At 55.1% G+C, this 27,050-nt stretch overlaps 1 protein-coding gene across 1 annotated transcript; it reads right to left on the minus strand.

Moving 5' to 3' along the window:
• Positions 1-761: 761 nt before the first annotated feature.
• On the minus strand, positions 762-26,354 carry COPG1 (COPI coat complex subunit gamma 1). The gene is made up of 24 exons (XM_081247587.1): positions 26,206-26,354; positions 25,263-25,315; positions 24,742-24,822; positions 24,431-24,502; positions 24,223-24,302; positions 22,735-22,810; positions 22,445-22,537; positions 21,942-22,028; positions 20,618-20,775; positions 20,389-20,522; positions 18,691-18,758; positions 18,317-18,505; positions 16,332-16,427; positions 14,105-14,348; positions 13,227-13,302; positions 11,828-11,931; positions 11,319-11,444; positions 10,939-11,007; positions 8,225-8,367; positions 7,769-7,940; positions 7,048-7,145; positions 4,471-4,609; positions 4,139-4,237; positions 762-1,250 (listed from the first exon to the last, which is right to left on the minus strand). The coding sequence occupies exons 1-24, from the start codon at positions 26,240-26,242 to the stop codon at positions 1,120-1,122; spliced, it is 2,625 nt and encodes an 874-aa protein (XP_081103713.1). The 5' UTR covers positions 26,243-26,354; the 3' UTR covers positions 762-1,119.
• Between the last annotated feature and the right edge of the window lie 696 nt (positions 26,355-27,050).

Genomic DNA, 27,050 nt, shown 5'->3' on the forward strand with positions numbered 1-27,050 from the left:
ATGGGCCGGGAAGGGTCCCGAGGGTGCAGGCTGGCAGAGGCCCTAGATGCGACCCGGGGGCCCGCAGCCCCTTCTCCGTACAGCGGGAACCACGACTCCAGGGCACCAGGTTCTCGTAGGGGTGAAATCGGGAAATTTTCTTTACTTCGCAGTCCTACTAACGGCCCATACTTTCGGGCAAAAATTGAAAAACCATCAGGAAAACTGCCATGGATCACACTAGTCACTCTGAAACTTCGGTGGGCACCAGAACACTTTCCAAGGCCCCACCTTTCCCCCTCCCCGCCAAACCTGAATCTCTAAGGGTTGAGGCCTGTCTTTTAAAAATAGGCTTTACAGGTCTATTTCAGGCACAAAATTGGCAAAACACCTGGCTTGTGTTTAAAAGCCCAGCAGAGGAAACCAGGGACTTCTGCTCTGTAAGGGCTGTTCCTCCCGCAGAAGTGCACCGGCCACCTCAGACCTGACACTAGGCAACAGCCGGGTAATCCACCCAGACCCTCCGGCCTCACTGATCTCCTACAAAAGGAGGGTGGTTTAAGGGCAAAGACTCAACGCCTGCCAGCTGCTCTCATTCCCTCAGCAAACCTGCACCGCTCCTGCCCCTGGACATGGGGCTCGGGTGGGGGCCAGTGAGAGGGTCCTGCTTCATGCTAAGTACAGTGGCAAAGGGCTGCAGGTGCAAACGGGACGCAGAGGTAGGTGTTCTTGGGGGTAGGGAAGCCGGACTCCTAAGCACGAGTCTGCAGAAGTAGCAGTCATTCAATAAATACATGCTGTTTTATTTATAGGGGTAAGATGGTTCCTTAGGGGATCAATTCAAGAGGTGGTGCAAGCACTTTATTCATTTGAGATGTCCCTTCCCTGGCAGGCAAGGCAGCAAGTTCTAGGACAAGCTAAAATCATCCCCCTCTTTCAAAAGTTACCCTCAGCAGGGAGTTTTGGGGCAGGGGTTAAATTAAAAAAAACCACAAAAAACAAAAAACCTCATTGATTCCTAATTGTTTTTGAATACAATTGGCTTGGAAAGGAGTTTCCACTGGGTTCATAAGGAAGGCCTGACTTCTGCACAGTGTTGGGGGGGGAAGAGTAGGACTTGGTCCTATGCAGGCTGGCCTCTTAGCCCACAGACGCCAAGATGATGTCCACTGGAAGCTCCTCCGAACTTCTGGCTGTCACCTGCATTGTTACTGTGTCCAAAAGCAGCAGCCGGGAGCGCACCAGGATGTCATGGCCCCCCCGGAATACGCCTGGAAGAGAAGAGAGAAGGACAGGTGTGTAAGGCAGAAGGGGGCTCACAGCTGGGCTGAGAGGGACACCTGCAACAACTGGCGAAGGCAGCTCTGGGGCTTGAGATGGGAGGGGCCCGCAACCAGGAGCACTGGCTGAAATCCCTGCGTGAGGCCCTGGGCACGTCACTTTACCTCTTGAGCCGCAGCATCATCAATGATCTCAGTAGAGATCACTCTACTAGCTGTATTTCACGCTTCGGCCAGGCTAAAATGAATTAGTGGACACATGTGGCTTGTGTCCTACATCGCAGGGGCGCTCCCACACGCTGACAGAATCTAAGAGCACAGACAAAGGGACAGCCCCGCCATGACAAAACCACAGCACAGGTGTCTGCAAAACCCGGGGGACTGGGTTGCTTCCCTGTGGTCAGAAATGATGGGCTTGGGGGCTGTCAGCTGTGAGCAGGGCACTGAAGCAGAACTACTTCCTAACCCTGTTTATAAACACTCAGAAAAAAAAAATTTCCTTTTGTTCATTGTTTTAGGTGTGATCAGTGTACTGCCTCCCTTTTAAACAAAGCGTCATTAGCTTTTAGAGAAGCATGCAGATCAGAAACATTTACATATGAAATGTCTATATATGGACTTTGCTCTAAAATAATCTGGGGGTGGAGAACAAGTATAGGTAGAGACACTATCTGCTGTTGCAGCTGGAGGATGAGTACTTGGGGGTTCCATTTTTGTGTAAATTTGAAAATTACCTTTTTTTTTTTTTTTTGCGGTACGCGGGCCTCTCACTGTTGTGGCCTCTCCCTTTGCGGAGCACAGGCTCCGGATGCGCAGGCTCAGCGGCCATGGCTCACGGGCCCAGCCGCTGCGCGGCATGTGGGATCTTCCCGGACCAGAGCACGAACCCGTGTCCCCTGCATTGGCAGGCGGACTCTCAACCACTACACCACCCATAAGTGCTTAAAATCCCACTCCTATTAGAAAAGACCAACCAACCCAATAGAGAATTAGACAAAGGATCTAAAAACAGTTCACAGAAAAGGAAATACAAATGGCACTTCGCATTTGAGAAGATACTTAACTTCCTTCAATATACAAGAAATGTAAAGTAAAACTACACGGAGGGTTTCCCTGGTGGCGCAGTGGTTAAGAATCCGCCTGACAATGCTAGGGGACACGGGTTTGAGCCCTGGTCTGGGAAGATCCCACATGCCACGGAGCAACTAAGTCCGTGCGCCACAACTACTGAGCCTGTGCTCTAGAGCCCACGAGCCACAACTTCTGAGCCTGTGTGCCACAACTACTGAAGCCTGTGCGCCTAGAGCCCGTGCTCTGCAACAAAGAGTAGCCCCTGCTCGCCGCAACTAGAGAAAGCCTGTGTGCAGCAATGAAGACCCAATGCAGACAAAAATAAATACATTAAAAAAACAAAAACAAAAAAAGCCACATGGAGGGGCTTCCCTGGTGGCGCAGTGGTTGAGTATGCCTGCCGATGCAGGGCACACGGGTTCGTGCCCCGGTCCGGGGAGATCCCACATGCCGCTGATTGGCTGGGCACTTGAGCCATGGCTGCTGAGGCTGTGCATCCGGAGCCTGTGCTCCGCAATGGGAGAGGCCACAACAGTGAGAGGCCTGTGTACCGCACACACACACAAAAAAAACAACAAAACCTACATGGGGACACCATTGTTTACACCTGATAAAGACCATAAAGTTTGATAACGTGTTGTGCTGTCCAAAGTGTGGGAGAAAAGGAATACAATTCCTACGGAAGGCAACTGGAAATATTTACCAAAATGAAAAATGCAGTTTAACCTGGTAAAGCCTTGGGAAACTTACCCTACAAGTACCGTCAGTGCACATAGGCAAAATAAATTGTGTATGTATACATGTATGTATGGGATTATTCCCTGCAGCACAGTCTGTAACAGCAAAAGACTAGAACAGGGGCTTCCCTGGTGGCGCAGTGGTTGAGAATCCACCTCCCAATGCAGGGGACACGGGTTCAATCCCTGGTCCGGGAAGATCCCACATGACGCGGAGCACCTAAGCCCGTGCGCCACAACTACTGAGCCTATGCTCTAGAGCCCGTGAGCTGCAGCTACTGAAGCCCGTGTGCCTAGCGCCCGTGCTCCAGTGAGAAGCCACCGCAATGAGAAGCCCACGCACTGCAACGAAGAGTAGCCTCCGCTTGCCGCAACTAGAGAAAGACTGCGTGCAGCAGTGAAGCTCCAATGCAGCCAAAAATAAATAAATTATTTAAAAAAAAAAAAAGACTAGGACAATCTAAATGTTCATCAATACATGAACTGGTTCTACAAAGTATGGCCCATCCATAGAATGGAATAGCAATCAACTACAAAAAAGAATGAGCGCGCAGTCTGGGGTGATGAGAAAGTTCTGGAGTTGGACGGTATGATAGTTGCCCAACAATGTGAATGTACTTAATGCCACTGAACTGTCACCTACAAATGGTTAAAATGGTAAATTTCATGTCACATTAAGAAAAAGAAAAACAAAAAGAGGAAGCTCTGAGTATCGCTAGGGAAGCTCTCCAAGGTGCACCGTCGAGTGAAACACCAAGTGCAGAACAACATATACACCACCTGTGTATCAACATGTGAGTTTAAAAAGGGAAATGCGTACACATTTGCTTTTACATCCCTATGATCACAGGAAGGATATACAGCATCCTTTATAATATAACACTGCTTGCCTGGGAGAAGGGAAACTGAATGCCTGGCAGCAAGTGTTGGGAGGGAGACGTGTCACCACAGGTCTCTTTATGCCCTGTGAACATTCAACGCTGTGAATTCTGAATTCCCAGGTTCCCATGGGGGGCCCCCAGCCCAGGATGTAGTGGCATGAAGGCCCTTCCCACCAGAAATGCCGCTTACCTGCCAGGAGCAGCGTGTGTGTGTTCTTGTTGTCCGGCACTTTGTCTGACCTCTCACAAGGGTGCATTCCTAAGAACTTCACAATATTGCCCACAGCCTCTGTGGGGAGAAATCCCAGTGTTATTAACCCACGACCTCCCCCGGTGCCACCACCACTCCCCCATCCCCTGACCCCACTCTGCAGTTTTTAATGAAGTGGCATCTGAAGTACGTGCTCTAGACATGGTCCTGGATCTTTGGGGATGTGGGGGCGGGGAACGGGGGGACCTCTTCAACAGTAGCCAAGGATCTTGTAAGGCAAGCAAGCCGGAAATGGCATCCCCAGGACTTACCTTCAAGCGTCTTGATGGTGGACAAGGTGAATGTTTCCTCCTTCTCAAACTCATCCCCTACCTCATCCCAGGCTGCTTCAAAGTTCAGCTTCATGACCTTCTGGATGTGATCAGCTATCGTGACTTCCAGATCTTCCAGCTGGGGAGATGCAGGGGCGCATTAGGCACACAGCGCTCGGGGACAGACACCTCCAAGCCTCTGCTCCGCTCTGCCCACCCGCCCCTTCCCACCACGCAGCCACAGGTGCTTGCTAGGCACTGTGGTCAGGCGACAGGCACCACCTGACCGGCTCCCTGTCCTCAGGGTGTTCACAGCCAAGTGGTGTGCCCTCAGCAGAAAACGCCTCACCTGTTCACAGCCGTCCCTCAGTATCTGTGGGGACTGGTTCCAGGACCCCCTCGGATACCAAAATCGCAGATCCTCAAGTCCTTTATATAAAATGCTGCAGTATTTGCATTTAACCTACACACATCCTCCCTTATACTTTGAATCACCTCTAGGTTACTTATTATAATACCTGATACAATGTAAATGTTATGTAAATAGTTGTAAGTACAATGCAAACACTATGGAAATAGTTGCCTTGTGTGGCAAACTCAAGTTTTGCTTTTTGGAATTTTCTGGAACACCCCCCACCGCAATTCTGAATATTTTCTATCTGTTGGTTGAACACATGGAGGCAGAATCAACAGATATGGAGGGCCTGCTGTCCTCCCCCTCGGGTGGCAGCTAGGAGAACGCAGCACTCTGAAGCCTGGAGTAAGTGCCAGACTGGACGGGAGGGAGGCCTGCATCCTGTGACTCAGCCGTGTCCTCCCTGGGGCCGACACGTCGTACTGCCCCCCACCTTGAGCTAACTGTACATAAACGTTCCCCATTCATTCACCCAACAGCTCTTCACTGAGCCCCTACTCCTGTGCACGTGTAAGGTGCTCACAAGTAGGACTCAGCTCCTATGGTAGAAGCTATGCCTCAGACCCAGCCCTCCTGTCCTAGGGCAGTTCCCGCCCTCAGGTCGCAGTTCCCGCCCTCAGGTCATTGCTGGCTCAGGGAAGGCCCATCCTCAACAATGGACCTAGGAGGACACAAGTGACCATCAGCTGTATTCGGTGACTGCCCCTCTGGACATGAGGGCTCTGAAAATCTCCATCCCAGGTTTAGTATCAGGGTCTGCACTCAGAGGGCACTGAGTCACTGTGACCTGAGCAAACCCCAGAACTACCCTGCACTCAGTTCCATGCGAGCTCCGAGAGCTGGAACTGGAACGGCCCTTTCAGCGCATGAAAGGACTGCCCAGCAGATGCAAATGGATCCAGTTTCTCTAGAAAGCAATTTGACAGTATGAATCAGTCCTTTTTTTTTTTTCGCTGTGTTGGGTCTTCACTGCTGTGCACGAGGTTTCTCTAGTTGCGGCGAGCGGGGGCTACTCTTCATTGTGGTGCACGGGCTTCTCATTGCGGTGGCTTCTCTTGTTGCGGAGCATGGGCTCTAGGGCACACAGGGTCTAGAGCAAAGGCTCAGTAGTTGTGGTGCATGGGCTTAGTTCCTCCGCGGCATGTGGGATCATCCCGGACCAGGGCTTGAACCCGCGTCCCCTGCATTGGCAGGCGGATTCTTAACCACTGCGCCACCAGGGAAGTCCCTCAAAAAAGTCTTAAAATCAGACTTAGCCTTTGACCTAATTATTCTACTTCTAGGAATCTGTCCTAAGAAGATAACTTGAAATGCAGATAAAAATTTGTACCCAGGGCCTCCCTGGTGGCGCAGTGGTTGAGAGTCCGCCTGCCGATGCAGGGGATACGGGTTCGTGCCCCGGTCTGGGAGGATCCCATATGCCGCGGAGCGGCTGGGCCCGTGAGCCATGGCCGCTGGGCCTGCGCGTCCGGAGCCTGTGCTCCGCAACGGAAGAGGCCACAACAGTGAGAGGCCCGCGTACTACAAAATAAAAAAAAAAAAAAAAAAAAAAAAAAAAAAAAAAAAAATTTGTACCCAAAGGGATGGTTAATGTAGCATTTAAAAAGTGAAAATTTGGGAATTCCCTGGCAGTCCAGAGGTTAGGACTCCACGCTTCCACTGCTTAGGGCCCAGGTTCAATGCCTGGTTGGGGTACTAAGATCCCACAAGCCGTGCAGTGCGGCCAAAAAAAAAAAAAAAAAATTTTTTTTTAAAGTGAAAATTCGGAATCACAAATGCCAAGTGTTTAAGGAATACGAGGTCAAGTGAGTTAGGCTATATTAAGATAAGGGAGTATCTTAAAGTCATTAAAAATTGTGTTTATGAAGTATTTGTAATGGCAGGAAAATACACTCTGGTTCTAAGTGAGCACAGCGAGATCTGTTAAGTACAGAATAACCACAACGATACAACTCCTCCCCCCTCCGTCATTCCCAAGGACTATGGGTAATGTTTTCCTATTTGTGTATACTTTGTTATTGTATTTCCCAAGTTTTCTTTTTACACACGAACATGTTTTTTTTTTTTAAGCTAAAAAAAAATTATTTCAAAACCAAAACCAGCAAGGAAATGCTTCAAGACTGGCCGTCAGCTCCTGAAGCCTCCTTGCCCCAGCTTCTTACCACATACTCATCCTCATAGCCTTCGTCGTCGGTCTCCCCGGTGGTGGGATCGCAGTCCTTGACAGTGAACTTCATCATGCAGCTGAACGTGCAGCCCACTGCGGGGAGGGAAGGCCGGGCAGTCGGGCGAGGTCCTCCGTGGGCGGGCGGCCACAGCCTGCCTTTTAGGCCTCAGCTGCATCTGCACTAGCGGCACATGCCACCCGGCCCCACAAATCTGGACAGAGGGCACTGGCTTGTAGAAGGCAGGAGAGCCAGGTTGCAGCCCCCAGGAGTTGCCCTCACAGGGAAGGAAGAGAGAGGAATGCAGAGATGCTGCATGGTGGCTACTGGAAAAAGCACCTGGTTTCTTTGGTTGGAGTGGACCTGGGACGGTCCATGTTTGTGCCTGTCTCTGGGCCTTCCTCTGTGCTCTCTCCTGGTACAATGAGAGAGTCCTGGTTTGAGGACCAGGCAGACCTGGGCTCTGCGTCCTACCAGCCACGTGAACTCAGACAAGCCATTTAACCCGAGTCTTACTTTCCTGCTCCCCAGGGGTCTATGAGGAGGAAATGAGCGGATGTGTGAAAAGCCCCCAGGACTTAGCCATCCTTCTCTTCTTCTCAGGACTGACCTCAAGGAGCTGAAGCTCTGACAGGAAACAAACAGCTGGTGCACAAGCCACCCACCCCACCACCAGGGGCTCCCACAAGGCCAGGAGGGCATCTGCAGAGGGGCTCACCCGCCGTGGGGTCATCCTTGGGCAGGGCCACCAGCGTGTAGCAGGTGCCAGGCTGATTGTAGGGCAGGCTCCGGGCGGGCACGTAACACAGCACCTCGTAGGCCTCCGTGGGCTCCATCTGCACTGTGACGTTCTCCAGAGTCTGGTCGTTGAGCGTGTTCGTGCAGTCAAACTGGACCAGGGAGCGGGGGTGGGCGCTGAGACACTGCCCTGGACCCAAGCCTGCTGCACAGGAGCGGCCAGGAGGTCCTCCCTCTCACCCCACGGCCACACCGAAGCCCATCACAGGCCCCCGTCCCAGGCTCCCTGTCTGCACGTGGATGCTCAGGAGCCACAGGGGCCCTGCATTAAGGACTCGAGGGACACAGCAGCTGGTCGTGGATGTGGCATCGGGCTGGGCTCCAAGCACCGGTGTGGGGTGCCAGGGCCCTGCGGGAGGGCCTCCCTCCGGCTCACCTGGAAGACCATGTGCTCAGGGAAGGTGTGTTTGGTGCAGCGGATCACGTACTCTGTCTCCGACTCAGTGAGGGCCACGGGCTCAGGCGAGGACTTGAAGAGGGGCCCCAGCCCCTGGAACTCCGGCACTGCTGCCAGCTGCTCTGAAACCCCCAGGCCACACACTCACTCAGCTGCTCAGTGATGTCTCTAACCAAATCCTCAGGCCTGGTCCTCAAGCTCTCCCACCCACTGAAGTAGGCACTCCCGATTTCCCGAACAAACCCGAGCGTTTCCTCATCTCCCTCACTCTGCTCAGCTTGTGCCACCCACATGAAACACTCCGCCCCGCTGTCCCACACAAGACGCCAGAGCAACCAATGGACATTAGGCCCAACGTCCCAGGCCTAATCCATTTGGAGTCTCCCTCAACCTTAGAAGCTCAGCAAGGATTCTTAAAAGAGGGAGACTGGGAAAAGGCTACGAGGAGATGAATGCTGTGATGGCCACGGAACCAGGTGAAAGAACAAACTGGTCTTAGACACGGGGCAGTTAAAGACAGTGGCCCAAAAGGAGAGGCTGCAGATTCAGAGTGTTGCAGAAAACCCAACTTAGTGTGGACGGCGGGCGTTTGGTAAGGCCTCTCCCTGTGGCCCACAGCCAGGTTCCAGCCCTGGTGAGTCCAGGTGAACAAGGCGTCTGGCAGCTGCCCCTATTCTACGGCAGGGGCACAATTCCCCAGAGTGGTCATAAATCACCTGTGTCAGAATTACCTGGGGGTGAGGGTTTGTGAACAACGCAGATTCCTGGACCCATCCCAGATCGGCTCTATCAAAATTTCTGGGTTTGGGATCCACCAATCTGCATTTCTAACAAGTTTCCTCAGATGACTCTGATGTATACTGATATTTGAAGACCACTACACAAGATTTTTAACTTGTCTTCCCAGTTAAATTGAACTCCATGTGGAAAAGTACTGTGCCTGAGGCCAGGGATTTGATACTCTGCCTGAGCAGGTACTTGATTCACATTTCAGGGACAGGGAGAGAAAGGCGGCATTATTATTATTTGGCCTTCTCCCCCGACAAAGAGGCAGCCTGTGTGCCTGCTTCAGCCCTCTGAACGTGCAGGCGATAAAAAGCCCAGAAAGAGCCAGCTTACATATTAGGAGGCACATTCAGGCCCCCTGTGAGCCTCAGCCACCAGAGTGCTTTTCTATGGGAATTTATTTCAATGGGCATCAAGTTTGCGGACATGCTGCCCCTTACTGCCTGGGGGACTCTGCTAGTAGCTATAAACTAAGGCCTCTGAGTTTCACACTCTTCATCAATCAAACAGATACAATAATCTTGTCCACAGGGTTGTTGTGAAGATAAAAGAGGCAATAAAGGTCAAGATCTAGCAAAGATCCTGGAACTTAACACGTGATCCATAAACATTAGGATTCGGAAGGTTGGTTACAAATGGGCTTGAGTCCCTGGAAGAGGCTTCAAAGGAGTCTTCCTTGGGGGGCGTGGCAGAACAGCGGCCCCCAAGATGTGCACGAGCTAATGCCCAGAACCTGTGAGCATGTTCCCTCACTTCGCAGAGATTACGTTGGGTCTTGAGCTGGGCAGCGTCTCCTGAATTCTCTGGGTGAGCCCAAAGTGACCACAAGGTGCTGGTGAGAGGGAGGCAGGAGGGTCAGAGGCAGAGAGGTGTGACTGTGGCTGTGCTTCTGGCTTTGAAGACAGAGGACGGGGGCTCTAGGCAGCGAATGCAGGCGGCCGCGAAAGGCGAACCCCTTGCGAAAGCGCCTCCAGAGGGGGCTCGGCCCCGCCAACACGGTGGAACCCATTTTGGATTTCTGTCCTCAGAACAAGGTAATAAAGCTGTGTTACGTTAAACCACTAACTTCATGGTAACTTGCGACAGAAGCAAGAGAGAACTAACACGCAAGGGAAAGCTTCGGATTAGAGTGATCCCAGTCAGCTCAGGATCCTAGTTTTGCTGAATCTGAGACAGTATGATGATGGAAGACAGGGTTCGGGGAGGGAATGGAAAAGGTGGGATTTAATTTAATTCAATGGTAACCGGGAGGCCTACTGTGAGGAAGGAAGGCGCTAAGTGCAGGGACAGAGAACAGAGACGGCAGCACGTGGGGAACTGCACAGGACCGCGGAGGAGAAGAGAGGAGCCCAGGGAGGGCATCGCCAAGGGCGAGGGACACGTGCTAGGCCTCAAAGGTACGAATCTAGTGGATAACGTGCTCTGGCAACTGGACGTGCAGCCTCTCCCCTTAAAAATGCAGAGGGACAGATGAAAACCAAAAGAAAACCCTGCAAGACAACGTGGACGGAACACATCTGGAACCCGAGACAAAGGACCGTGTCCCTTGGGTCAGCTATATGGCATCAGACATCCGGAACTGGCCTGGGCCTCAGGGAACTCAGCCTCAGAACCAAGGCCGAGGCAGCTGTGAGCCAGTTGGAGCTGGATCTTAATTCCACCGCCACCCCCCACCGCCCCACCTTGCTGTGCAAACTTAGGCAAATCACTGTCTCTCTCTTTACGTCCACATCTTCCAATACCACATGGACCCAATAACCTCCACCTGAGGTTCCAACATGCTGTCTGAATACTCTCAGAGCCCAGCACTCAGGAGAGACCCAACCGATGATAGTTCCTACTCTTAATTCCCTGGAGAAGAACCGCTACCCTAGCCGCGGGAAGCCCCGCCAAGCACCACCACTCACCTTGGAAGATCTCCTGCCGGGTGGCTGCCACCTTCTCAGGCTGCTTGGCTGCTGTGATGGGGGTGCTTTCTGCAGGAACAAACATGCATGGTGACCCATAACTCCAGGAACGGGCCAGGGTAGCGCTGACCACGGTGCTGTTACTCAGGGATTATAACTCCCACCCCCGAGAGTGTGAAGCACAGAGCACGTGAGGAAGAGAGCGGGTGTCTGGGCCTACGTGTCTTCATTTCCTGCGGCCAGAGGCAGACGGGATAACTCCCTCCGCCCAGCACAGCCCCATCCATCCTGGGCAGGTTTAGTGACTTTGCAGCCAACGCAGACCCTCCAGCGGAGGCCTGGACCGGAGGGCCTATGAAAGGAGTGCAGGTGTTACTTACCTGTTCTCTGCTCTGCCATGGGTGTGGTGGCCAGGGGGACAGACTTGAGGTCAAAAGGCTTTTCCGATGGTTCTAGAGTGTACTGCTGCAGAGCCCTCTCCAGACCAGGGATGGACACGGTCAGACCTAGAGGTCAGTGGGAGACTGAAGTCCTGGGGTCGAGGTTGTAGGACCTTGAGAAAACCACTTAGGCCTCTGAGGTCCCACTTTCTCATGACATCGTCCTTCGCAGGACTGATGTGGGGAGAAAACGGACATAGGAGAGGGACTTATAAAGGGTAAAGCACTCTGCAAGTGGAGGCTCTTATGACTAACTAGTGTTTCAATTCACTGGGCTGTTTCCACCCACGGGGCTGTGAATGCAGGGCCCTGGGTCTCTGGAGATCACAGTGATGCTCAGCAGTTGCCATGAAAGCCCAGCAGAGAGCGTCGTGCCTCCGAATTCCCCTGCTTGGCGAGACTACAGCTCCGTTATGGGGCTGGGTCAGGGTCAGCCAGGAAAGACTCACCGTTTAGGATATAGCCTGCATTGAGGGCCTTCTGCTTCTGCTCCAGGACACTGAGATAGAAGGTGGCTCGGTCCCTTACTTCGTTGTCATCGTCCATCACACACCTGTGGCCAGAACACAAGGTCCTCCTGACCAGGGCCCCGCAGGGTGGCAGGAGGCATGCTGCAGGGCTTCAGCAGAGGTCAGTGAGAGGAAGCTGGTCTCTTAAAGCTCAGTCCTCGGATGTGGGCCCAGGCATCAAATGCACAGAAGGGCCCGCGGGACTCTAATTAACTAGGAGGTGGCCGTATTCATACTCCCTGGACCCTCCCCCAGAGCCCACCCAGTGGGGGAGGCAATCTCCTGTATCCACAGCATACATCACAAAAGAATTTAATATGACCCAACAGTTCCACTCCTGGGTATACACACAAGAGAACTGAAAACATGTCATATAAAAAGTCGCACACAAATGTTTACAGCAGCGCGAGTCACAACAGCCACGAAGTGGAAACAACCCAGATGCCTATCAACAGATGCACAGACAAACAAAATGTGGTCTATTCGTGCAATGGAATATTATTTGCCCATAAGAAGGAATGAAGTACTGGCACATGCTACAACACGGATGAACCCTGAAAACATCAGGAAGAAGCCAGACACATGAAAGGCGACACACTGTATGCCTGAGTTTATATGAGGCGTCCAGAACGGGCAAATCCAGAGCCAGAAGGCAAGCAAGCGGCTGACTAGGGCTGGGGGGCTGGGGGGAATTGTGATGACTATTCATCGGTACACTGTTTCTTTTGGGGGTGCTAAAAATGCTGTCGGGACTTCCCCAGTGGTCCAGTGGTCAGGACTCTGCACTTCCACTGCAGGGGGCACAGGTCCCATCCCTGGCCAGGAACTAAGATCCCACAAGCCACGTGACATGGCCAAAAAAAAAAAGTTTTCAACTTAGACTGTGGCAATCGTTATGCAACTCTGAATGTACTAAAACCACTGTATTATACATTTTAAATGGGTACATCGTATGGGTCTCGAATTATATCTCAATAAAGCTGTTTTTTAAAGTAGAGAACACCTCAAATTAACGCCTAGGTGGAGGGATTTTTGCATGACATTATTTTTCATGTTCTTTTTTTTTTAATTAATTAATTTAGGCTGTGCAGGGTCTTAGTTGCGGCATGCAGGATGTAGTTCCCCGACCTGGGATCGAACCTGGGCCCCTTGCATTGGGAGGGCAGAGTCTTACCCACTGGACCCCCAGGGAAACCCCATACTTTTCTGTGTTTCCATTTTTTCCTATAATCAATAGTTGTGTATCTTTTCTCCCCTTTTCCAATTAAAAAGAGACGAAGGACAGCCACCTGGGCCCAAGGGAACACTGTTGTCCGCCAGGCCCATGGCCTGGACTCACCTCTTCAGCAACACCAAGATACTGGGCAGCATCTCTTCATTCTGCGCTCCGAACTTGGCCAGAGCACTGACAGCGCCTGTGTTTATGAAGCAAATACGATTTACTGCCAGGGCTCGGAACAGGCCATCCAGAGCCAAGCAACCCCGACCCAGCAGGCCCAACCCGACACCATGAAACAAGGAGCCTCGGTCACGTGGGCACCACCCAGCCTCAACTCCTCGCCTCTCACGGGGAAGGCAGCCCTGTTCTTGGGTCCCAGGAGTCCTTTTCAGTATTAACTAAGAAGAGGCCATGAGAGCTGCCCTCAACTTCTGTATCCAAACGGCCTCAGCTCACAGTGAAGCAGTACACGACCATAAACAAGAGAACAAACTACTACTGAAGGAGTAACAGCTGCTGAAAGAGGAACATCTGTCCAGAGAGGGCATGAGAAAAAAAGAGCAATAAATTAAAAGTAAAATTAAGAATATGATGGTTGCACATTGAATTGCACACTCATTTAAAACAGTGAGTTTTATCATATGTGAATTATATCTCAACAAAGCTATTATTAAAAATAAAAAACTAAACACCAAAAAGAAAGGAAGAAAGAAAGGAGGAAAGAAAGGAAAAAGGGAGCGAGAAAGAGAGAAAGAAAGTTAAATGACAACATATAGTGACACTTAAAAACAAAAAAATCACTAAGGCGAATTAGAGGTTAAGAACCATTTACCTAGATGACGCCCAAACATCTAAGGTCCTTGCTACAAGATTATAAAACACCAAGCTTGTGAGGCAACACCACCAGGTGCCCATGTCCCCCAGGGGCTCAGGGCCCTTGGCCGGGGGGATCTACTGCAGGGCAAGCCCGGGGACCAGGGGCAGCCCTGCTGACCCACCTGCCCGGACCTCCTCATGCTCCAGGACCACCCGGTTGTAGATGAAGCGGATGTACTTGGAGGGGTTGTTGGTCTTGGGCCCCTCCTGGCCCAGGAGGTGCAGGATGCGCGTGGCCAGCACGGTGAACTCGCAGTCCTCGATGAACTCGCACAGGTGCGACAGCCCCGTCTCCTTGCTCTCCGAGTTCTCCTCGATGATGCTGATGATGCAGTCCACGATGGCCCGCTTGTACTCAAAGCCGCCCTGCAGCACAAGGGGCGAGCTGAGCACCGAGGCCGCTCTCTCCAGAGCCTAACGGGCACCCGGCACGGCGGTCCAGGCACTGAACCTGGGGACGAGGGCCCGGCTCTCCCAGCCTCTACCTCCCTTTCGTGTAAAACAAAAGGCTCGGGCTGAATGCTCGCTGGGGCCCTGCCTGTTCTAAGAGTAGATGGTTTAAGAGAAATATCTGGGACTTCATTGTCTTTCCAGGTGTGAGATAAAGGCAGGGTAGGTGATGTGCACGCTGGAGGAGGAGTGGGGTGTTAAGTGTTTAACGGGAACAGAGTTCAGTTTTGCAGCATGAATACGCTCTGGAGGCTAACTGCACGCCAGTGTGCATGTACTTCACAGCACTGAACTCTACACTTAAAGACAGGTAAGATGGTAGAATTCTATGTCGTGGGTATTTTATGACAGTTTGAAAAAAGGCAGAATAGGGCAGTAGAGAGACAAAAGATCCCAGGATCAAATCTATGCTCTGGCACTTACAGACTTTAATAACAGAAGTGGCAAATGAGATACCCCCTCGGTGCCCGGCCGTAACCCGGCAACGTGCAGCACGCTGGATGGGATGGTGGCGCATGCATAGTGCCCGTCCCATCTAAAGAGCGAAATCACCACGCAGCCTAGCGTTGCCAGGTCTTAGAAGTTTTTAAAGAGAAACTGGAAATCTATCGAGGTGGTTTTCCTGATTTTTAAATAACGGCTACTAATTCAAAATGTGTAAAACTCTGCACAAGCCAAGTAGAACTTGTCTGTGGGTCAAATCTGGCCCCTGTTCTCAGATTAGTTTGTTTTACGGCCGTGGTAAGTCACTCTCTTTGTCTGAGCCTCAGGCACCTTCATAACAAGGACCATTAGCGTACTGACCTCATGGGTTATTGTGAAGAATAAATACGCTCACATGCACCTTACATTTCAATAAGGCTGTTCTGTCAGCAGGTGCCCTAGTTATAACACCGGCTCTGCAGCCCGCCCGCCGACTGGGCACCGACAGGCTCAGAGTAACTGCAGGGCTTCGCGTGCAGCAGCTCATGGCTGACACGCCCTGTGCTGAGGGACAGACCCTTTTCTAGCAGACAGGGTCTCGGTGTCTGATTGCTGTGTTCTAATGAGTAAAGCTCTCACGCCGTCTTCCGTGGAGCCACATGTTGTCCTGGGAAGCAGGGAGGTCCGGGAGAAAAAAACGGGCTCTGGAGCCAGACACTTACTGACCGGGTGGCCACAGGCAGGTGGTCTCAGATCCCTGATTTTTAAAGGGAGAAAGTAACGTCTATGACAAGGCCTGCTATGAGGATCACAAGATCGTATACGCTGTGTGGTGTCTCCACCGCGCTGGGCCGTCAGCTGAAGGCACCCAAAGCCCTGTTCCCTTCTCATATTCTCGGGAACCCCGAAGGCACCCAAGGCAATGGTTCCTCTACTGCCTTGGTCCAAGGGCCCATCTGGGGCTGCGGCAAAGGGCCACCAAATATCCGGGGACCAAATCTACTGCATGAACACTCTGCTTCTGCTCCTCTGAACGGACCAGTTTTGTGGAGACAACCAAGAAAGGTGGCCCACGTGAATCCTTAGTTCACGACAGGAACAAGAACAGAACCAATGTCACATCACTAGCCTCAGTCTCCCAAGAAAGCACCCTGGAGCTCCTGGAATCGCTGGAATACTTCTACGCGAGATGACACCAGACAGAACTCAGTTTCCCATCTTCTAGACAAGCATCACCTTCGGGCATCTGCTAGGTCTTTAGAGCCCGGGTAGTGTGTCATTAGGGTTATTAGCGTGATCACGGTGATTGGTGCATGTTTACACTGTCAGCCCACGAGGAGTTTCAAGGGCCGCGGGCACCAGGAAAGCAGCCGGCAGCAGGTGGACTGGGTACACCCGAGAACTAGTTGGCTGTGGAACCAGCGGCCAGGCCACCACCCGCACAGGAGACCTGGCGCCCGAGCACACCGTGCTTACCTCCTCACGCAGCATGGAGAACAGGAAGTTCATGAGCACGGCGTGCTTGCGAGGGTACTTCTGACACAGTGCGCTGATGGCCTGGACCACCACCACCTGGGCCAAACAGACATGCGTAAGCAGCGGCCCTGCCACCCGGTGGTTACTTCATGCACCCAGGGCCAGCGGAGTCCTTCCTCAGGCAGGGCCGGGCCCTGGGAGCAACAGGCCAAGATGCGAGGGGAGCCCCACCTCCACCCTCAGGGGGCCCGCAGCCCCGAGCCCCCCAGACAGGGAGGCATGCACAGCAGTCCCGAGGCCCAGATCCAGACTCTGGGCCCCTCTACTCAGACTTCAAGGGAAGTCCGCCAGCCGCTCCATCCCGCCTGTCCTGCTTCTCCCCTCCCCCACCATCCCCACCCCTGAGCCTTCCAGCTCAGGCTGCCCCTTGGGGTGCTCTGGCCCCAGCCCTCTCCTCTTCTCAGTCTCTTTGGCAATCTCACCTCCTCCCGTGGTTTTAACCACCCCTTCTATGCCCCCAACGCCCAAACCTTCGTCTCTGGTCTGAGTTCAAGAGCAGTGCTTCCCAATGTCTACCACACAACTGCACCTGGCGCCCACGGGCACCCCAAACTTGGCCGCAATCACCACCATTACCCCCGCTTCCCTCCTCTCTGCCCTGACCATCTCCCTCCTTCCCCAGACGCATCCATAGCACCGTGAACCCCAACTAGAACACGGACTCACCTCTGAGGACGTTCACGCCCTCAGCTGTCACATGGCGCCCTGACACCTGGCTCTGTTCCCCAGGGGCTCTGAGACCAGCCCCACTCCCGCTTCCCAGGCCTGCGGCTGCCTTCGCCTCTCTGCCCAGCTCCCACCACCAAGCCTCAGTCCAGTTCACCCTCCAGCAGCTTGGGAAGGACCTCTCTACGTGCAAGTCTCACTGTGTCATTCCACAGTCTACGAAGTATTCCTATAACCCACAGGCAGAGTTTATTCTGCCTACTTTGTGTCATTCCTGCTACAGAACTCACCATGCTCTATCTCAGTCATTCTCATTGCCCTCTGTCTGCCTTCTGCCCTGATTAAAGCTCTCCAACAATATACTAACGTTTATGTAACTGTTGTAAAATAACATAGTTACAGAAGTTGAGAACAGCGCATAGGGAGGGGAGGAGGGGATGGGTGCGGCTATGCAGGAAACACCAGGGAGTCTCCTGGTCTTGGTGCAGTTGAGCATCCTGTATCTTACGCAGTTTCACACACACACACACACACACGTGTAACTGGTGAGCAAACTGCGGCCTGTGCCTGTGCTGTGACACTGTCCTGTGGCCCTGCGGGTGCTGGAGGACGACGCAGCTGGGGGAAGGGGGCACGGGAATTCTCAGTATATTTCTTTACAACCTTCCGTGAATTGTTTGAAAATAAAAGTTTAGAGAACACTACAGAAAACGCTTTAGCAGCTTCCTTAAAACCACAACTCTTTATCACGAGCCCCGGGGCCTCACACGGTCTCGCCACCACCTGCCCCGACCTCATGGCCTCCACTGGCCGCGAAGCACTTCAGCCCTTTCCTCTTGTTCCCAACACGCTTGCTTTTCTGCCTTTTCTCCCGTGTCTGCCCAGGTACCTCCCTGGGGCGGCTCCTCCTGGGAACCTCTACCCTGTGGGGTTTCCTCCCTGTGTGAAATTACCGTGTGTGAAATTACCGTGTCCCCGCCTCGTTGACTGTCCCCCTCCCCTCCCCAGCAAGCAAGCTCCAGGAGAGCAGGACTGGTCTGTCCACTGCTCTGTTCCCCTTTCTCCAAACTCTGCCCAGCACATGGCAAGCGCACAAGAAACACTGAAGAACTTAACAAGCTGTCCTGGAGGCTCCTGGCCTCACTGGACAAAAGCCGGACGCAGCATCGCGCGCACCTCTGCCAGCCCTCCGCCCCACCAGCCCCCCAGAACCTCCACCCCGGCTCGGAACGGGGACGCGGCAGGCGGGGACTGTGGACCTTGAACTCGTCCGAGATCTCTGACATGAAGGAGGAGATCTGCTTCATGAGGCGGTCGATGCTGCCCTCGCTGCCCGTCTTGAGGAGGGTGGTGATGGCCAGCGTGGCGATGCTGCGGTTCGAGTCTGTAACCAGGTTCTCCAGGTCCAGATTACAAGCTGTCACCGCAGATGGATGCTTCATGGCCACCTGTTTTGATTCGGGAGGAAAGAGATGAGGACAGGGACGGAGTACAGCAGTTCCCCCACCGTTCCGCTGGTCCTTCTGGTGAGCTCAGGTCACCGCCGGAGGGCAGAGGCAGACCAGGGCTGCACCTCCTGCAGGGCGGGGGCCAGGAGACTCCCCCAGCCCCACTCCGCCCACCACGAACTCACCTTGTTGAGGGTGCGGACGGCGGCATAACGGAGCGCGGCCTTGGGGGAGCTGCAGAACAGCTGGAGCACTGCAGGGGGACAGATACGGCTGCTGTGCTGCCGGGAAGCCCAGGGGCCCCCACGAGGGGCAGGGACCGGGCACAGCGGCGGGGCACACGTGCAAGGGCTCTGAGGCTGCGTCCAGCTGTCTCCCTGCTGGTGCCACCACCCCAACCAAGGAGACAGCTGTCCTCCCCGTGGGCACCTGAGCCTCGCACGGACCCGTGGGCACGCTTGCAACCACCAGCGGTTCACACGCGGGAGCCTACGGTGCCGGGCACAGGGCTGAGCACTGCCTGCCGTGTCCCCGCGAGTCCCCACACGCCTGCAAAGCAGCTCCCGTATCTCCCCATTTCACAGACACAGAGGCCAAGGCACAAAGGGGCAGAGCGACTGAAGGAACGAGGCCGGCAGCCAGGAAGCGGCAGAACCAGGACTGACAGCCGGGGCTGCCTGCCCCGGGGCCCGAGCCGCTGCCCCAGTCGGGGGCCCGAGCCGCTGCCCCAGTCGGGGCCCGAGCCACTGCCCAAGTCGGGGGCCCGGCAGAGCATCGGCCGCCCCAGCCCGCGCCTTGGCCTCAGGAAGCTCAGGCTCCGGGTGCACTCACTGGAGCGGCGAACATGACTGCTGTTTCCTGCAGTGTCTACGCTCCTCTCCTCATAACTTGGCTTCCATTCTCTTATACTTTTTCATCACCTATTTACCGTTTTCTTATACAACCCTTATTTTAAAAGCTCTCTCTGTTTGACTTTCGTTATTCTGGAACATGAGTAATATAACAAGAAAGAATAAACATTCGAACCAGGGAATGAATTAGTTCTTTTGCTTCTGTCGCCAAAGAGGAGGAGAGACTTCTCTCTGCAAATGTGAACCCATCTCTCTGCCAGACAGGTCGGCAACCTTATTCTGGAGAACATGAGAAAAGCAGGAGGGCCAACCATTCCTCAGCCTCTGCAGCTGGAACTCTCTGGCAGAACCTCATGGCTTCCATTACTAGGTCTCTCCTTCTGGGACGCTTGCCCCTTCTCTCCTGCACCCGCCTTCCAGGACCGAACACTTAGCCCACTGTCACGTGCCTGCTACCCCGACATGTAGTGAGATCTCAACGCTCAGCACAGGGGCCCGCACGACCAAGGCACTGATCACTCAGCAGCTGGCCCCACAGAAGCGGGAGCCCAGCAGATTCTGCTGCACGACCGCCCAGAGCGCAGGTGCCGCGTGCACCACGCTGCCCGTGTAACGGCACGATTGCTATCCTTCCTGTGGACAGGACAGCTGGCTCGCCCAGGCTCGCCCAGCTGCCCCGCCACAGAACCAGGACTGCAACCCACGCTCCTGTCCAGACTCTGACCAAGCCCTCTTTCTCCTCCCCGGGACGGCCCGGGCCCATGGCTTCATAAACGCGGGCTTCCTCCGCCGGGCCCTCCTGCCACGGCAGCCACCCGCAGGCGGCGGAGTGCCTCTGAACCTCGCCTCCGCCCCCCGCCCCCCCAGAGCCCAGGTGAGAGGCCCTGGCCCGGCAGGGAGCTGATACCTGCTCTTCACCATAGCCTGCGGCCCGCCTGAGGGCATTTCCTTTCCTTCCCGCGCCCCCTGGCCCAGGGCCTAGCTCCCAGCAGGCACAGCCGAGTGGGGCTGGGGTGGGGGGCGCCCGGTCACCTGACACGGCCGGGGCCAGCTCCTTGGCGCTGCAGCCCGGCAGGCCGACGACGGCCGAGGCGGCCTCGTACACCACCAGCTCGTGCTTGTTGCGCAGGCAGCTCTCGATGAAGTCGAACAGCGGGCTGTCGCGGCTGCGGGACGACAGACAGCAAGGGGACGCTGGGGGGCCCGCCCGGGAGACGGGCAAGGCCTCGCGTGGCACAAGGGGGGTAAACGGCGCCACCACCTGCCGTCCTCCTCCTCCAGCTGCCGGCTGGCCACGCGGATCATCATGCAGTAGGCGAAGGGGGACTTGAGGCCGTGCCGCGTGAACTTGCTGATCATCTTGCTGACAGCCAGGCGGTCGTTCTTCCGCACGTGGTACAGGAGCCCCAGCGCGTGGTACTAAAGGGCGGGAGAGGGCCACAGAGCACGGGCGGGTGAGGCCGGGCCCCCTGGCCGTGGGGCTCTGTAGGTCACAGTCCCTCTGGGCTCCGGCCTCCTCGTCTCTGGGATGGGCATCGTGGTCGCTTCCTCCAGAGCCCGGGTGCCACCGTGCCCAACCAGCCACCTGGGTATCTGCGGTCCTCGTCCGCCCCCAATTTCAGCAAGGGCCTCGACAGGCAGCGTGAGTGCAGGTGTGGAGGGGACAACAGGTGCCACAGATGGAAGAACAGGAGGAGACCAGGTGTCTCTGACCAGATAGAGAAAGCGGGAGCCAGGCCTCGAGGGGGACTCGTGTCGTAAGGTGCTGTGCAGACGTGAGGCGTCACAGCGTCAGACCTTACGTGTGACACCGCGTGACAGGTACTTCTGCCCCCACTGCCCTGCCCCAGGACTCGTGGCTGCTGCCGGCAAGGCCAGGTCTGCAGAGGGAAGGCACACGGAGTTACCTCCTGTCCCCTCCACTCTTCCCTTATTCCTTACCAGGGTGACACTCAAGGGCCTTCTACGTGGGAAGCTTCTGTGACCCTGGGAAGGGTTTGAGGGGCCACAGCTGGTCCTGGAGACGAGACCCAGCACAAAGGGCACAGAGGGAGGGAACAGACGCCCACACACGGAGGCTGCAGGTAGGGGCCAGATGGGCAGAGGCTACAGAGGCTCTCATTTTATCCTCACGGCTTTGTGAGGCAAGGACTTTCATTCCTGTTTTACAGACAAGGAAACTGAGACCCATGGAAACAAAGGGGTTCCTGGCTGAAGTCACTGAAGAAGAGATCAGCACATGAAAGCTCCCCCAGGATGCTTCCATGCAACACTAACAAAGCCAGCTGGGCAAAGGCCCTCCGCCTGCCTGGGCCAGGTCAGCCATGTCGCATACCCCAAAACAACGCTCTGGTTATCAAAATACTCGATATTTTGGTACCAGCGAGTAACGCCTCTAACCCAACTCCCCCCTGCACGTGGTGCCCTGGATTCTTTCCCCAAACCCCCCAAGTCTCCCCACACGACAAAACGATTAAAGCCTGTTCCAGCCAGGGGCCGCCAGGATCTCCGTGGTAAGAGTCCACGCTGTCTGGCCAGGACAGTGCCACCAGCCTAAGTACCTTCAATGTCACTGCTCTGCTCACCTGGACCATGATGTTATCACTGGATGCCGCCTCCTGGGCCTCGTTCACCCAGCGCTTGACCACGTCGAAGCTGCACTTGAGCAGGTGCTGTGGGGCACAGGGCACATTGAGGGGTGGGCAGGCAGGATGCTCCGGCCTGGCCACAGTTCAGCTGGCTCTGGGTCTTTCCTCAGACACAGCTCAGGGCCCCTCTGTCATCCGGGTCCTCTGAGAAGCGCACAGACTCGGGACAGCTCCCACCCTCACTCTCCCTGCCCCGGCAGACTTCCTGCCAGGCTCAAATTCCAAAAATCTGTCACCCCAAAGGATGGGTCAAGGCTGTCCAACTGGCCCCTCAATTGACCCAGAGTTCCCCGGGAGCTCTTTACTGAGAAGGGGGTGCGACTCTCAGATCTGGGGATACAAAGCTTTTCTTTTCTTTTGGAAAGCGACTTTGATGTTTCTTCAGCCTCCCAATCCAGCCCCCGCCCCCAGCCCCGCCGGCCCCTGCTGAGGCTACACACCAGGGAAGACACCAGAGCAGAGCTGGAGACGCTGGGCACCTTGTCCACGATGGCTTGCTTCATGTAGCGCTCGATAGCCTGTAGCATGGTGCTCTGTGGGGACAAGGGGTGGGCGGTCAGTCCCTGCCACCCTCAGGTGTGCAGGAGACAGGGTGTGGAGGAGGAACGGCCAGGAGGGAGGAAGCAGGCTCACGTCCTGTGTCCCCGCACCCCTCCCAGGAGCCGGGGGACGAGCTGAGCATGTGAAGGGTGAGACCCCGTGGCGACCAAGCTGGCCAAGGGGGACTCACATCAGTGATCTGGCACAGGGCGCGCACGGCCGGGCCCCGGTAGCTGTCTTCCTTCCCAGTCATGTCCTTCGTCAAGCTGCGGGGACAAGGCGATGGCCTCACGCAGGGGCCGGGCCTGCCCACCCCGGGTCACCACGCCCGTCTCCTAACGGGCATCCTCTCTGTGCTAACCCTTCCCCGCCACACACCACACAGCAGCCAGAGGGTTTTTCATAAAACTGAAAACTGACCGGGTCACTCCCCTGCTCTGACTGAAACCTTCCAGAGGCTTCCTGCTGCCATCGCCATCAGCCCCTCACAGAGACGTCCCCAAACAGGCCGTGCTCTCCACCCCAGGCCCTGGCACCTGCGTCCCGTCAGCCGGGCGCACTGCCCCCCTCATCTCCACCTCTGTCCTGTTACTTCTCACTCAGTCCTCAGGACTCCAGACGGTTCCAGGAGGCCTTTCCTGACCCACATTCAAGTTCGCTGTCCTCCTGACCTGCGCTCACAGCCGTCACGCTTCCCTAACGCCTGTCTGCTGGGTTACTTCTCGGTAAATTCTGGGGCTGCAGAGGCCACGCCTGTCGTGTTTGCTGCTCTATTCCCAGAGTTCCACGGGGGCTGACAGACGATAAATATTGTCTAAACAAACCTACACACGAACGTATAACGTCCCCCCCAAAACTGTGGCAAGAAGAAGTAAGAGAACTGAGCCCAGGGATTATATTTCCGTCCACTCTGCCCCCTGAATCCTTCAGCCTAACACTCAGTGAGCAAAGCAGTCCTTAGTGAGCGAGTCTGTGTGTGCTCCCCGTGTACATATACCCTTACGTGAATCCTCCCTGGGCTTTCTCTTAGTACTCGCTAGAGTCTCTGTGAAACTTCCGGCTGCCTCAGTTGACTGAGAGGAATCAAGGGAAGGAAGGCTCTGTGCCTAAGTTCAGGCCAGAGAATTAAAAGGGAAACCGCCCACCCTGGAGGCCGCCACTGGTGGGCAGGGTAACTGAAGGACGAGGCAGACAGGAGAGCAAAGGAGAAAAGGGCGCGGGTGGGCTTCCCTGGTGGCGCAGTGGTTGAGAATCTGCCTGCCTATGCAGGGGACACGGGGTCGAGCCCTGGTCTGGGAAGATCCCACATGCCGGGGAGCAACTAGGCCTGTGAGCCACAGCTACTGAGCCTGCACGTCTGGAGCCTGTGCTCCGCAACAAGATAGGCCGCAATAGTGAGAGGTCCGTGCACCGTGATGAAGAGTGGCCCCCGCTTGCTGCAACCAGAGAAAGCCCTCGCACAGAAACAAAGACCCAACACAGCAAAAAACGAAAGAAAAGAAAGAAAAGGAAGGAAGGAAGGAAGGAAGGAAGGAAGGAAGGAAGGAAGGAAGGACTGAGTTAAAAATTAAAAAAAAAAAAAAAGGGCACAGGCAACGCGTAAGCCAAAGTCTGAGCGCCTGGTGCTTGTGAGAAGATGGGCTCTGTGTCGGTGGACCATTCAGAGACCAAGACTCGCCTGCTGGTCACGATGATGACATCCTCTGCGATGCAGGACATCTCCTTGATGGTCAAGTAGCACATCCGACGGAGGGTGGGCTGGGCAAGAGATGCGAAAAGCCCTCTGACCCCTGGCGCAGCATGAGGCAGCCTCGCTGACAGGAGGCCCTCCCACCACCCTGTCAGAGCTGCCCCCTCTGGAGGAGGGCTGGGGTGGGGACACTTACATCGTTGGACTGAAAGAGTTTGGTCATGGCAAAGAAGGCCTCGGTTGCTTCTGTGGTCCCCAGGTGCTCCCCCTGTTTTAATCAAGAAAGAAGTCTCAGCTTGGGACAGACGGGCCAGAATGCTCTTCCTGCCTGATCAGCCCAGGCCAGATCCTCGGACCCTGCAGAGGCTCCGTCAAGGGCGACACATCGGAGTGGGACGCTGAGGGGACCCAGAGCTGGGCCTCTGGCTACAACTACACAGGGGCTGTGCCCCTCCCCCCAACACACCCCAGTACCATCTTCCCCACCCCCAAGCCTCACCCTGTTACCTGGTTTATGAGGTAGAGGATCTTGGTGAGGATGTGGGCACATTTCCGAGGATTGATAGGAGTTTCGTTAAACACGCGGGCCTAGGAAGAAGCGACCAAGGATATTACCTTCTGGCTGAGTTTATTTCCCTTCCCTGACTGCCCTCAAGCACGTCGAGGTCTGAGAAGGCCCAGGGTAAATAAATACACTTGCCCAGCCTTATTTTCATAAGGAAAGAGTCTTGCTTTGCTTTTTTCTTACTTCACCTATTAACAACTCCTGAAATTTCCCCTGAATATTAGCTGAGGATGTGCTGACTTAGTGATTAACGGATAGTCAGGCAACGCTTATTAATTAACTAGAACGAGAAACGAAGATGAAGAACAAGACAGGTCTAATGAACCCTCCCCGGGAACAAAGTGCCCCCGCCTTTCCAGGAGCAGGTCTCTCCCCTGCTGTCCTTTAAACCAGCAGTCTGAACGCGCCCGCACGCCGACCAGGAACACTCGTGATGGAAGAGACGGGAGCAAACGACACTTGCCTCCTGGAGCACTGCGCTCTTCTCAAGGTGCTGGAACGGGTTGGAGCCTCCACCTACAGTCAGAGAACAGGCAGGACTGAGCACAGGCTGGGACCCTGAATTCCGGAACTCTCTCAGACGTAGCCAAGGGAAACATGTCCCAGTGCGCGACCTAGTCAAGCTCCAACTCCTCTGAACGACAACCAAAGCTCTACAACCTGCCAGTAGATCCAGCCATCCTCCTGCAAGGGGAGCTCCCTCCATCCCAAGCCACTGACTCACAGTCACCCAGTAGCCCTGGTACAGTCCTTGTGTGCCTCTCAGAGTGTCACGTCTTGCATTCATTTATGCAACTGGTACTTAACTGAGTTCCTACTACGTGCGGGACCACCACTTCCAGCGACTAGGGTCTGTGCTTGGCAGATATCACACGTGTAATTAGTTACACACCTCAGTATCTGACTGACGTCTGTTTCCACTACGTCGCGACCACTCTAATATTCCCGGCTCGAGCACTGAACGTCTCACTTGTTCTACTGCAATGTCAGGGCACAGTACAGCCTGGCATGCAGTAAGCGCTCAATATATATTTACTGGGTAAATGCATGAGAGTCAGGGTTCTCAGCCACGGGACACTGTGCTCCCCAGTCTGGTCAGCACCGACGCAGCCCCAGCGAATCCCCACAAGAGAATCGCGCGCGGCCCCCTCCCCTGACAGATGGGGAAACTGAGGCACAGAGAGACGTGCGACCCGCCCAAGGTCACCCAGCGAATCGCGGTCCGAGCTTACGAGTGAGGGGCAGTGGAGCCTGCTCGGGCTCTCCAGAGCTTGCCACTGACCGGCGGCAGCCCCTCGCACAAGCCCCCGTCCCTCCCGGGGCCTCGGGTCAGGACAGAGGCCTCCGGGGAGGGCGCCGAGAGCCTGGGCAGTGGTCCGGCCTCCCCCAGGCCTCGCCCCCCTCACCCGATTCCTCGTCCTTCTTGTCAAATTTCTTCAGCATGGTGGTGCCGGCGGGGGCGCGAACCAGCACCTAGCGCAGGACTGACCGACTGACGACGGTGGTCCTCCGGAGGTTCCGCAAGGGCCACTTCCGGTCGGCCACGTCGCCCGGCGCTGTGCGCAGGCGCACTCCACGCTCCGCGCATGCGCACACCCGGGACGCTTCGCCCCGTCAGGCATTAACCCCGTCCCTGCCGGGAGGGGCCGGGGCTTAATTCGGCGCCTTACGCCGTCCTCTCGGTACATTCGTTCCCGCCTCACTGCTTGTGGCGGGGGTTTGAACGTGCTTTCGGAGGCGAGGCCCTAGCACGCTGGCCCGAGCAGCCGCCCACCTCCGAGGTGCTACCTCTTCTGGTCACCTCCTCCCGGAGGCCCGCCAGCCTCGCCTCACTTCAGCCCCTCGCCTGCCGGATTTCTCTGCCTACCTCGAATCGCCGTCTGACACACTAACTACATTCTTACTTTACCGCTTTGACTGTCTTTTATTCCCTGAGGTGGATGATGTTGACATACAGTAGGTGCTCAGACAATTGTTGCATCAATGGGCTCCTACAGTTCAACTCTGCCCACCCCCCTCACATCCGCTCCGGGTGCGAACTGCTTGGTACTTGGTTAACTTTCAGGGATATGACTAGAGTGAAAGGTCGGCGCGGCAACGTCAACTTGCTCTTTAAATCCGTGGGTATTTATCGAGCACCTACGGGATGCGCCGCCTGGCGCTGGGGGAGGGAAAGGACACGAAGGAGAGACGGACGTCGCCCAGGGTTACCTCCACGGACCTGGGAAGACACCCCGAGGCCAAGGTGAGG

The sequence above is a fragment of the Mesoplodon bidens genome, assembly GCF_964165515.1.
Source record: "Mesoplodon bidens genome assembly, chromosome: 10".
NCBI lineage: Eukaryota > Metazoa > Chordata > Mammalia > Artiodactyla > Ziphiidae > Mesoplodon > Mesoplodon bidens.